The sequence below is a fragment of the Cetorhinus maximus genome, chromosome 13, assembly GCF_964194155.1.
Source record: "Cetorhinus maximus chromosome 13, sCetMax3.hap1.1, whole genome shotgun sequence".
Classification (NCBI taxonomy): Eukaryota; Metazoa; Chordata; class Chondrichthyes; order Lamniformes; family Cetorhinidae; genus Cetorhinus; species Cetorhinus maximus.
The window spans coordinates 121,464,044-121,476,753 of NC_135891.1; the positions used below are offsets into that span (position 1 = coordinate 121,464,044).

The 12,710-nt window shown below is 42.6% G+C and overlaps 1 protein-coding gene across 2 annotated transcripts in view; it reads right to left on the reverse strand.

Moving 5' to 3' along the window:
• LOC144689053 (CREB-regulated transcription coactivator 1-like) overlaps positions 1-12,710 on the reverse strand; it is a 92,780-nt gene that overhangs the window by 56,495 nt on the left and 23,575 nt on the right. For both annotated transcript variants that reach the window (XM_078556193.1, XM_078556192.1), the window contains exon 6: positions 2,861-2,946. In XM_078556193.1, the coding sequence (XP_078412319.1) occupies positions 2,861-2,946 (86 nt within the window). The remainder of the gene's footprint in view (positions 1-2,860; positions 2,947-12,710) is intronic.

The window sequence follows — 12,710 nt, forward strand, 5'->3', positions numbered from 1 at the left end:
ACAGATGCTGCCAGATCTGCTGAGATTTTCCAGCATTTTCTGTTTTTATTTTAGATTTCCAGAATCCGCAGTATTTTGCTTTCATCAAGATTCTGAGGGGGCTTGACAGGGTGGATACTGAGAGGATGCTTCTTCTCATGGAGGAATCTAGAACAAGGGGGCACAATTTCAAAACAAGGGTTTCAATTAAGACAGAAATGAGGAGGAATTTCTTCTCTCAGAGGGTCATTAGCCTTTGGAATTCTCTTCCCAAGTGAGCAGTGGAGGCTGGGTCATTGAAGGCTGAGTGAGGCAGATTTTTGCTTGACAAGGTAGTCAAAGGTTATTGGGAGTGGGGGGTGGGCTAAGCAAGCTACCAGAGGGCATCTGTTCCTATGGAGGGCATCTGTTCCTAAAGAGGGCACCTGTTCCTAAAGAGGGCACCCGTTCCTAAAGAGGGCACCCGTTCCTAAAGAGGGCACCCGTTCCTAAAGAGGGCACCCGTTCCTAAAGAGGGCACCCGTTCCTAAAGAGGGCACCCGTTCCTAAAGAGGGCACCCGTTCCTAAGGGGTCATATCTCAGCAAGAGATAGGAGGGGAGAGAAAAATAAAGTCAAAGTTGTTAAAGTTTGGCCTTTGCAAAGGAGCAGTGATCACTAACATCATGTAACATGAAGGGTAGATATGGGTAACACAGTACATGTAATATACTTGGGTTTCCAAAAAGCCCTTGATAAGGTGCCACAAGGTAGACTTACAACTAAAGTCGGAACATGTGAGGTCAGGGAACACATAGCTGAATGGATAGAAAGCAGGCTACAAAACAAAACAGAGTAAGGTTAGCTACACAGACTGATAAAAGGTATGGAATGGTGTTCCATAATGATTAGTGCTGGGACCACTGTCATTTGCCATCTACTAAGTAATTTGGACTCGGGAATTGAAAGTACAAATTCAAATTCGGCGGAAGGCACCATGGTGTGCTTGGGTGGGTGTGGGGGAGGTTGGTGTAGTTAATACAGAGGAGGGCTGTGAATGAACACAGGAAAACATGGATAAGCTTGGAGAATAGGCACGTAAATGACAAATTTATATTGGTAATATATTTTGGTGGGAAGAATGAAGAGGCCACATATTCCTTGGAAAATAAGAATGAATGTGGTAGAGGAATGAAGGGATCCGCATGGGTAGATACACAAATCACAGTAGTGACGCAGGTTAGTGAGGCCATTAAAACCAACCAAGCACCAGGGTTCATTTCTAGAGGATAAGAATTGAAAAGCAGGAAAGTTATGTTAAACTTGTAACAAGCTTTGGCTACACCCCAGTTGCAACACTGAGCAATTATGATCTCCATGTTATTATTACTCTTTATAGACATTAGAGAAGGTGCAAAAAAACATTTACTAGAACAATACCAAACATGAAAGATTGAACAAGCTTCTCTAGAAAAGAGATCAAGGGGTGACCTAACAGAGATCTTTTTTTCTTTGAAGGCCAGCATTTACTGCCCAACTATATTTGCCTTTGAGGTGGTGATGCTGAGCTGCCTTCTTGAACTGTTGCAGTCTCTGAGATGTCAATACACCCACAGTGCTGAAAGAAGGTTATATATTGCCAAGTCATGATAGTTTGTGACTTGGACGGGAACTTGCAGGTGATGGTGATCCCATGGGTCTGCTGCCCTTGTTCTTCCTAAGCAGATAATGAAAGATTATGAAAGGAATTGATAGGATAGGCATAAAGATACTTCTGGTTGCAGGTGAGACCAGAGCTAGGAGCCATAAATAAAATAGTCACTAATAAACCCAATAGGGAATTCAGGAGAAATTTCTTTACTCAGAGTGGTAAGAATGTGGAACTCATTACCACAAAGTATAGCTGAAGCAACCAGCATAGATGCATTTAAGGGAAAGCTAGATAAGCACCTAAGGGGGAGAAAGGAATAAAAGGCTATGCTGATTGTAATATGGGTAATATGAAGGAGGGTGGGAGGAGACTTGTTTGTAACAAACACCAGCATGTTTTAGTGTTGTTGGTTGAAACTTTGGCCAGAAACCAGGAGAACTATACTGATCATCAGATAGTGCCTTGGGGTCTGAAGGATGGCACCCCTAGCAGGACAGCACACCTCCGTCCTGCACCAAAGTGTCAGCCTGAATTCTGAGCTCAAGTCTCTAGAGGGAGGGTTGAAACCACGACCTTTTGACCACTGAGCCACAAATGACAGACAGCAGTCAACCAAGTGATTTTTCTAAGTATAAGAGCTGATGGAAGTTGGTTGCTCAATAATGGAGGCATCACAGCCCAGCCCAATCCTGTCCTCACCAAACATCTACATGCACCCTCCCAACAGGGGTCCCAGGAGCAGGGTGTTCTGTCCAAAGTTTCAACCAACAGCACTAAAACAGTCCAATTATTTATCTCATTGCTGTTTGAGGGTTCTTGCTGTGAGCAAATTGGCAGCTGTCTTTCCCTACATCACAATATCAACTAGAATTCTAAAATTAAATCAATGGTTGTGAAGTGTTTTGAGATGTCCTGAAGCTGTGAAATGCACAAGTGTTTTCTTCCTTTCTGAAGCACTTCCTAGTATAGCAGCATTTTCAGTGAAGTGGGAGAAAATTAGGATTCCTCATTTAAAATGAACACACACAAATTTTACAAAGATTAATGTGCACCAAAAGCAGTAAGAAAAAAGAAAGAAGGGGCTTAAAAAGGGAAGAGTTGTGACTCATACTGTAATAAAGGTGAAGGAGCTACACCAACGTAAGTAGAATATCTAATGGACCTACAAATAATATGAGATGGGTGACTAGGACCACTTTCATGAATTCCAAACCCACCTCAGACAAATTAAACTTTAAATATCCTACAGTACCTTTTTGTTGTCCCACAGCGGCTTTGATAGAGATTTATCAGGCTCAGACGTATTCTCCTCCATCCCAGGAACCGTTAATAGTAACACTGAGAGGCGTGTAAGAGACAGAGAGAGAGATGCAGATAATAAATGGTTCAAGAACTAGACAAAACAACACAAAAACAAAAATCAGGGAAAGACGCACTGTTTCCACTACCATCTTGTGTTTCTAACATACTTAGACTGCTCAAACTTGCCAGATGTTTTCTGGGCCCCTGATTGTTTTTGGCTGCTCTTACTCAAGGGAGGGCCAACGATGCCTGATGAACCAAACATCAGCATTGGCAGGAGGAGCTGGACTGTCGTCTCTTGTTTCAAATCAAAATATTGTTATAAGGAGCCAAGCGCTGTGGCCAGGAGCAGATTTTATTCCGAAAACTCCCAGGTCAGATACAACACATCAAATTGTTAAGCCTCAAACTGGGAACTTTTTCTTGTTTATATATTTTGTTATCCATTTAGTTCCCTTTTTGGCTTTATGTTCCTTCCACATCCTGCACCTGGCCTCTGATAACCGCAGTACAACAACTCTTCCTCCCCACTCTCATGACTAACTCTTCCTCCACCTGTCTAAGTGAGGGTGCAACATAGCCGAACATATGAACAAGGAGTAGGCCATTCGGCCCCTCAAGCCTGCTCCGCCATTTAATAAAATCATGGCTGACCTGACAGTAACCACAAATCTGTATCCCACCTACCTCTGAACCTATCACCCCCTTACCAAGAAGATATCCACCTCTGCTTTAAAAATATTCAGAGCCTGCTTCCACCGTCTTTTCAGGAAGAGCATTCCAAAGACTCACAACTCTCCATTGAAAAATTTCTCCTCATTTCTGTTTTAAATAAATGGTCCCTTATTTTTAAACAGTGATCCCTAGTTCCAGATTCTCCCACAAGAGGTAACATCCCCTTCACCTCGACCCTGTCAAGTCCCCTTAGGATCTTATATACTTCAATCAAGTCACCTCTTACTCTTCTAAACTCCAGTGGACACAAGCCTAGCCTGTCCAGCCTTTCCTCATAAGACACCCCGCCCATTCCAGGTATTAATCTGGTAAACCTTCTCTGAGCTGCTTCCAATGCATTCACATCCTTCCTTAAATAAGGTGACCAATACTGTACATAGTACTACAGATGAGGTCTCATTGGTGCGCTGTACAACCGAAGCATAATCTCCCCATTTTTGTATTCAATTCCCCTCGCAATAAATGATACCATTCTATTAGCTTTCCTAATTACTTGCTGTACCTGCCTACTAGCCTTGTGCAATTCATGCACTAAGACACCCAGATCCCTCTGCATCTAGGAGCTTTGCAATCTCCCAGCCTTTAGATAAAATGCCTCTCTTTTATCTGGACAATTTCACATTTTCCCACATTATACTCCATTTGCCAGATCTTTGCCCACTCACTTAATCTATCTATATCTTTTTGTAGCCTCCTTGTAGCTTTCACAAATTACTTTTCTACCTATCTTTGTCTCATCAGCTAATTTGGCAACCATCCCATCCATCCCTTCATCCAAGTCATTTATATAAATTGTAAACCCTTGAGGTCCCACCACTGATCCCTGTGGCACATCCCTCATTACATCTTGCCAGCCTGAAAAAGACCCATTTTTGCCTACTTTCTGCTTCCTGTCGGCCAGCCAGTCTTCTATGCCAGTATGTTACCCCCTACACCATGAGCTTTAATTTTCTGCAATGACCTTTGATGTGGTGCTTTATCAAATGCCTTCTGGAAATCTAAGCACAGTACATGCACCGGTTCCCCTTTATCTACAGCACATGTTACTTCCTCAAAGAACTCCAATAAGTTGGTTAAACATGACTTCCCAGTCACAAAACCATGTTGACTCTGCCTGATTACCTTGAACTTATTCAAGTGGCCTGCTATAGCTTCTTTAATAATAGCTTCCAACATTTTCCCTGTGTTAGGGATGTTAAGCTAATTGGCCTGTAGCTTCCCACTTTCTGTCTCCCTCCCTTTTTGAATAATGGAGTTACATTTTCTATCTTCCAATCTAATGGAATCTTTCCCGAATCTAGGGGATTTCGGCACTTCTTGGCACTTTCCAGCAAGGGTGGCAGGACAGGGATAAGGTTTGAATATCCCCCCTTTTAGTGGTGGGGTGTGGAGATTAACTGTCGTGGCCTAAAGGTCACCCTGAATGCACAGACCAGAGGGGAAACTGGGACCCTGCTGGGTTGGCAGCACATTCATCCCAAGCGACTATGACTGTGACTTCTGCTCTTCTTCACAACAACTTACACCAGGCTCTTTAACTGGGGACAGTGGCTGAGAGGGGCAAGCTTACAATATTATTCATATCTACATAAGTCCATCTATTAAGATGCTCTGAACCCAAGCATAATTCAGGTGCCTGGACTCCAGAATTTTAGGAAATCCAAACAGATCTAAACTGTGAGCTTTGCCCGAGGCATGCTAGACAGTTACAGACTGAGGGCCACTTAATAAAATGCTAACGTCGTACATATACTATCAGGAGTGAGCCCAGCATAGCTCCGCTTTCAATAAACCAGATGGTGCAAATCAGACAACAGCTCCAGCACTCATGGAATGATAGAAATATTGAGGTATACACAATATGTGCCCCACAGGCAACACTGCCTGAAAAAACTGATCAATATCCACTCCATTGATAAGCCCTGCTAAACTGACCAATATCCACTCCACATATATACCCTGCAACTATCCATGACTGTTTTGGTAGGAATGGCCAGCACAGTGGAGTTGAAGTCCAGTCTTCACTCTGCTATGTTATGTGGCAGTAGCATGCTCATCATGCTATGTGGCAGTACCACTGTGCTAAGTGACATAAATTCAGATTGCATCCAGCAGCTCAGGAGTGGGTATCCATGTGTTGGTGTGATCAGCAGCAGCAGCAGAACCACATTCCACTGCGATCTGTAGCGTAATGGCATACAAACATACGAATTAGGAGTAGACCACTCGGCCTCTCGAGCCTGCTCCGCCGTTCAACAAGGTCATGGCTGATATGACTGGTACCTCCCACCTACCCCCGATAACCTTTCACCCCCTTGCTTATCAAGAATCAATCTGCCTCTGCCTTAAAATATTCAAAAACTCTGCTTCCACCACCTTTTGAGGAAGAGAATTTCAAAGATTCACAACCCTCTGAGAGAATTTTTTTTCCCAATCTCTGTCTTAAATGACCGACCCATTATTTTTAAACAGTGACCCCTAGTTATAGATTTTCCCACCAGAGGAAACATCCTCTCCACATCCACCCTGCCAAGACCCCTCAAGATCTTAAAAGGTTTCAATCAAGTCGCCTCTTACTCCTCTAATCGGCACAAGTCTAGCCTGTTCAACCTTTCCTCATAAGACAACCTGCCCATTCCTGGTATTTGTCTAGTAAACCTCTGAACTGCATCTAATGCATTTACATCCTTCCTTAAATAAGGAGACCAATACTATACACAGTACTCCAGAAGTGGTTGGACCAGTGCCGTGTACAACTGAAGCATAACCTCTCTACTTTTGTATTCAATTCCCCTCCCAATAAACAGTAACATTCTATTAGCTTTCCTAATTATTTGCTGTACCTGCATACTAGCCTTTTGTGGCCTGGCACATCCCTCAGTTTACCATCATTGTCAAGCCAGGGACCAATCCTGGCTCAATGAGGAGTGTGTTCATAATACAAATGCATTCCATATTAAGTTGTGAAGAGATATTCTCCAGTCCAAAACAAGAATCTTGTAATTAAACAAAGCTAATTACAAAGGTATGAAAGAAAAACCGACCAAGGTCGATTGGGTAAATAGAGTAAAAGAAATGGCAATAAATAAACAGTGGAAAACATTTAAGGAAACAGATGAAAATGTTCAAACAAAAATTTATTCCATTAAAATAAAAACTCAGTGAGAAGGATTCATCCGTGGCTTACTATCTACAAGGCACAAGTCAGGAGTGTGATGGAATACCCTCCACTTGCCTGGATGAATGCAGCCCCAACAACACTCAAGAAGCTTGACACCATCCAGGACAAAGCAGTCCGCTCGATTGGCACCACAGGTCAGGCAACGACCATCTCCAACAAGAGGGAATCCAAACATCATCCCTTGATGTTCAATGGCATTACCATCATCGAATCCCCCACTATCCACATCTTGAGGGTTACCATTGACCATAAACTGAACCGGACTAGCCATATAAATACTGTGGGTACAAGAGCAGGTCAGAGGCTAGGAATCGTGTGAAGAGTAACCCACCTCCTGACTCCCCAAAGCCTGTCCACCACCTACAAGGCACAATTCAGGAGTGTGATGGAATACTCCCCACTTACCTGGATGAGTGCAGCTCCTACAACATTGAAGAAGCTGGACACCGTTCAGGACAAAGCAGCCCACTTGATTGGCACCACATCAACAAACATTCACTCCCTCCACCACCGATGCACAGTAGCAGCAGTGTGTACCATCTACAAGATGCACTGCAGGAATTCACCAAGGCTCCTTTGACAGCACCTTCCAAACCCACAACCACTACCATCTAGAAGGACAAGGGCAGCAGATAGATGGGAACACCACCACCTGGAAGTTCCCCTCCAAGCCACATGCCATTCTGACTTGGAAATATATCACCGTTCCTTCACTGTCGCTGGGCCAAAATCCTGGAGCTCCCTCCTAAACAGCACTGTGGGTGTACTTACAGCGGTTCAAGAAGGCAGCTCACCATCACCTTCTCAAGGGCAATTAGGGATGGGCAATAAATGCTGGCCCAGCTAGCCACACCCACATCCTTTGAATAAATAAAAAACACTATAGAAGTTAAGAGTAATATTAGATTAAAAGAAGGCACTTAAAATGTTGCGAAGAACAGTAGGAAGCCTAAGATTTGGGAGAGCAGAAAACAACAAAAGTATGATGAAAAATTTGATAAAAAAGGAAAGTAACAGAATATGAGAGGAAACTAACAGGAAATATAAAAACAGATAGTAAAAGTTTTCACAAATATAGAAAAAGGAAGAGAGGGTCACTAAAGCAAATGTTGGTCCCTAAGAGGCAGGGACAGGAGACGTTATCACTGGGAATGAGGGAATGGCAGAGACGTTGAACAAATTATATACCAGAAATAAAGGGTAACACGGGGGCTTATAAGAAAGAGGAACTTAACGTCATTAATATCAGCAGAGAAAAGTAGTGGAGAAACTTAAGGGACTAAAAGTTGACAAATTTCCAAGACCTGATGGCCTACATCCAAGAGTTCTAAAAGAAGTAGTTGAAGAGAAAGTGGATGCTCTGGTATGATTTTCCAAATTCCGAAGTCCCAGCTGATTGGAAGTTAACAAATGAAACTCCATTCTTCAAGAAAGGAGGGAGAGAAAGCAGGGAACCAACAGACCAGTTGGCCCATCAGTATTCGTGAAAGTGCTGGAATCTGTTACTAAAGAAGTCTTAACAATGCAATTAGAAAATCATAATATGATCAGACAACTTCAACAAGATTGTATGAGGGGAATATCCTGTTTGATAAATTTATGAAGTGTTTTTTAAGGATGTAACTAGTAGGGTAGATAATGGGCAACCAGTAGATATTGTAGACTTGGATTTTCAAAAGGCATTCACGAAGGTACACGCACAAAAGGTTAATAAGGGCTTACTGAGTTGGGGGTAATATATTAGCATGGTTGGAGAATTAATAAACACACAGGAAGCAGAGTAGGGATAAATGGATCTTTTTCAAGTTTGCAGACTGTGACTAGTGGAGTGCTGCAAGGATCAGTGCTGAATCCTCAAGTTAATGAATCAAAATTAACAAATTAAATGAAAATGATCTAAGTTGCTGACCATACAAAGTGAGGTGGAAATGAAGAGGCTGCAAAGAGATACAGGCAAATTAAGTGAGCGGCCATCAAGATGGCAGATGGAGTATAATACGGGGAATTGTGAGGTTATTCACTTTGGTCCCAAGAATAGAGGAGCAGAATATTTTTAAAAGATGCAAAACTTTTAAATGTTGAAATCCATCTCTACCTTTTATCTCTACCTTTTAGCTTATTTTGATCCCTTCCCCCCACCCCACCCCCACTAGGGCTATCTGTACCTTGCTCGTCCTGCGTTCTACCCTTAGTGTCATCATTAGCACATTTCTTGTCCTTTTGTCTATGACATCTTTTGGCAATCTCCACCTATCACTGGCCCTCTATCCAGCTCTACCTGTCCCACCCCCCCTTAAACCAGCTTATATTTCACCTCTTTTCTACTTTTCCTTAGTTCTGATGAAGAGTCATTCGGACTCGAAACGTTAACTGTATTCCTCTCCGCAGATGCTGTCAGACCTGCTGAGTTTTTCCAGGTATTTTTGTTTTAAACGTTGATGTTCAGACAGACTTGAGTACAAGGAACACAAAATTAGCATGCAGATACAGCAAACAATTGGAAAGGCAAAAGACATGTTGGGCTTTATTGCAAGGGGATTGGAACACAAGAATATAATTGTACAGGGCTTCAGTGAGACCATACCTAGACAACTGTGTGCAGTTTTGGCCTCCGTATCTAAGGAAGGATATACTTGTATTGGAAGCGCACAATGCATGTTCATTAAATTGGTTCCTGGGATGAGAGGGTTGTCCTATGATGAGAGGCTGAGTAAATTGAGCTTATGCATTCTGGAGTTTAGAATAATGAGTGATCTCCTCATTGAAACGTGCAAGATTCTGAAGGGGCTTGACAGAGTAAACACTGAAAGGTTGTTTCCCCTGACTGGGGAATATAGAACATGGGGGCACAGTCTCACAATAAGGAGTTGATAATTTAGGATTGAGACAAGCAGAAATTTCTTCACTTAAAAGGATTTTAAATTTTTGGAACTCTCTATCCGAGATCTGCGGATGCTCCACTGTTGGATATATTTAAAGCTGAGGTAGACAGATTTTGATTCATTCAGGGAATCAAGGGATAGGGGGAGCAGGCGCGGAAGCGTTGAGGCAGAAGATCAGCCATGATCAGTCTGAATGGCCGAGCAGGCTCAAGGGAACATATGGTCTATTCCTGCTCCTACGTCTTATGTTTATATAGGCGAGCATGCCAGGAGCAGTACCAGGGGGAGGTGGGGAGGGTCATACCTAAAATAGAGGTGTCAACCAGGTGAAGCTACAAATCAGCACTACATGCATGCTAAATAACAAATGCAGCATGTTACAGACAGAGCTAAGCAATCTCGCACCAACGGACCAGGTCAAGGTGCTGCAATCCTGCCATATCCAATTGTGAATGGTGGGGGACAATGGAAGAAGCAGCTCAAAAAAATAGCACATCAGTGCAAAAGTCAAGGTTGAAGTGTTTGCAATCATCTTGAGCCAGAAGTGCCGGGTGGATGATCCGTCTTAGCTTCCTCCCCACCATCACAGGTGCCAGTCTTCAGCCAAATTGATTCACTTCACGTGACAAAAATATTAATAAGGAGGGAAAAGTTAGAGTATTGAGGAAAGCTAGCTAGTAATATAAAGACGGATAGTAAGAGTTTCTATAAATAATTAAATAAGAAAAGAGTGAATAAAGTGAGCGTCGGTCCTGTAGAAAGTGAGTCGGGGGAATTAATAATGGAAACTAAGGAGATAGCGGATGAATTGAACAAGTATTTTGCATCGGTCTTCATTACAGAGGATACAAATAATAACCCAGAAATAGCTGTAAATCAGGAACTGGAAAGGAGGAAGGAACTCAGGATAATTACAATCACTAGGGAAGTGGCATTGAGCAAATTGTTGGGGCTGCGGGCTGACAAACCCCCAGGTCCTGATGGACTTCACCCTAAGGCCTTAAAGGAAGTGGCTAGTGAAATAGTTGATACGTTGGTTTTAATTTTCCAAAATTCCCTGGATTCGGGGAAGGTTCCATTAGATTGGAAAATAGCAAATGTAACTCCTTTATTCAAAAAGGGAGGCAAAAAGCAGGAAATTACAGGCCAGTTAGGTTAACATATGTCATATGGAAAATGTTTGAAGCTATTGTTAAATATGTTATGGCAAGGCACTTAATTAAATTCAAGGCAATCAGGCAGAATCAACACAGTTTTGTGAAGGTGAAATCATGTTTAACCAATTTATTGGAGTTCTTTGAAGGAGACACATGTGCTGTGGATAAAGGGGAACCGGTGGATGTACTGTACTTAGATTTCCAGAAGGCATTTGAAAAGGTGCCACGTCAAAGGTTATTGTGGAAAATAAAATCTCATGGGAGTAACATATTGGCATGGATAGAAGATTGGCTAGCTAACAGGAAACAGAGGGTAGCCATAAATGGGTTTTCTGGTTGGCAGGATGTAACGAGTGATGTGCCACAGGGATCACTGCTGGGACCTCAACTTTTGACAACTTGTATAAATGACCTGGATGAAGGGGTCAAAATAATTTGTTGCTAAATTAGTTTGTTGCTCATGATACAAAGTTGTAATGAGGGCACAAGGAGGCTACAAAGAGACAGTGAACAAAGATCTGGCAAATGGAGTATAATGTGAGCAAATGTGAAATTGTCCATTTTGGCAGGAAGAATAAAAAAGCATATTATCTAAATGGTGAGAAACTGCAGAGCTCTGAGATTCAGAGGGATCTAAGTGTCCTAGTGCATGAATCACAAAAGGCTAGTATGTATGTGCAGCAAGTAACTTGGAAAGCTAATAGAATGTTAGTGTTCATCGAGAGGGGAATTGAATAGAAAAGTAGGGAGGTTATGCTTCAGTTGTGCAGGGCAATGGTGAGATCGCATCTGGAATACTGTGTACCGTATTGGTCTCCTCACTTAAGGAAGGATGTAAATGTGTTAGAAGCAGTTCAGAGGTTTACTAAACTAATACCAGGAATGGGCAGGTCATCCTATGAGGAAAAATTGGACAGGCTAAGCTTGTATCCACTGGAGTTCAGAAGAGTAAGAGGCTGATTGAAACGTGTATGATCCTGAGGGGTCTTGTCAGGGTGGATGTGGAAAGGATGTTTCTTCTGGTCGGAGAATCTAGAACTAAGGGTTATGGTTTAAAAATAATGGGTCGCTCATTTAAAACAGAGATGGGGATAAATTTTTCTCTCAGAAGGTTGTGAGTCTTTGTTTCCACTGCCTTTTGAGGAAGAGAATTCTAGAGTCTTTGAATATTTTTAAGGCAGAGGTAGATAGATTCTTGATAAGCAAGGGGGTGAAAGGCTATCAGGAGTAAGTGGGAGATTACAATCATATCAGCCATGATCTTGTTGAATAGCGGAACAGGCTCGAGGGGCCGAGTGGCCTACTCCTGCTCCTAGCTCATATGCTCGTATCAACGAATGGCTAAGCGCACTGTATACAGCAAAGGCTACGGGCCCTCACAACATCCTGGCTGTTGTGCTGAAGACTTGTGCTGCAGAACTAACCATTCTCCTAGGCAAGCTGTTTCAGCACAGCTACAACATTGGCATCTACATGACAATGTGTCCTGGTCTCAAAAAGCAGGATAAATCCAAGCCAGCCAACTACCACCCCGTCAATCTACACTCTATCATCAGGAAAGTGACAGAAGGTGTTGTCAACAGTGCTATCAAGTGGCACTTGCTATCAATAACTGTTCACACATGCTCAGTTTGGGTTCCATCAGGATCTAACCAGCCTGCTTTATAGTAAGGGCTGCACCCACTATAATCCGAACTCCTATAGTCCAATTCTTAGTGGAGTCAGTTTGCTGGTGCTCCTTTTTGGGGCATAAAAATGGTATTGATACAAACACAGATTGTTGTTAATGCTTTTAAGGAATACACAAAGGGCACAGCAGTGGTATTTGTAATACAAACACAACCA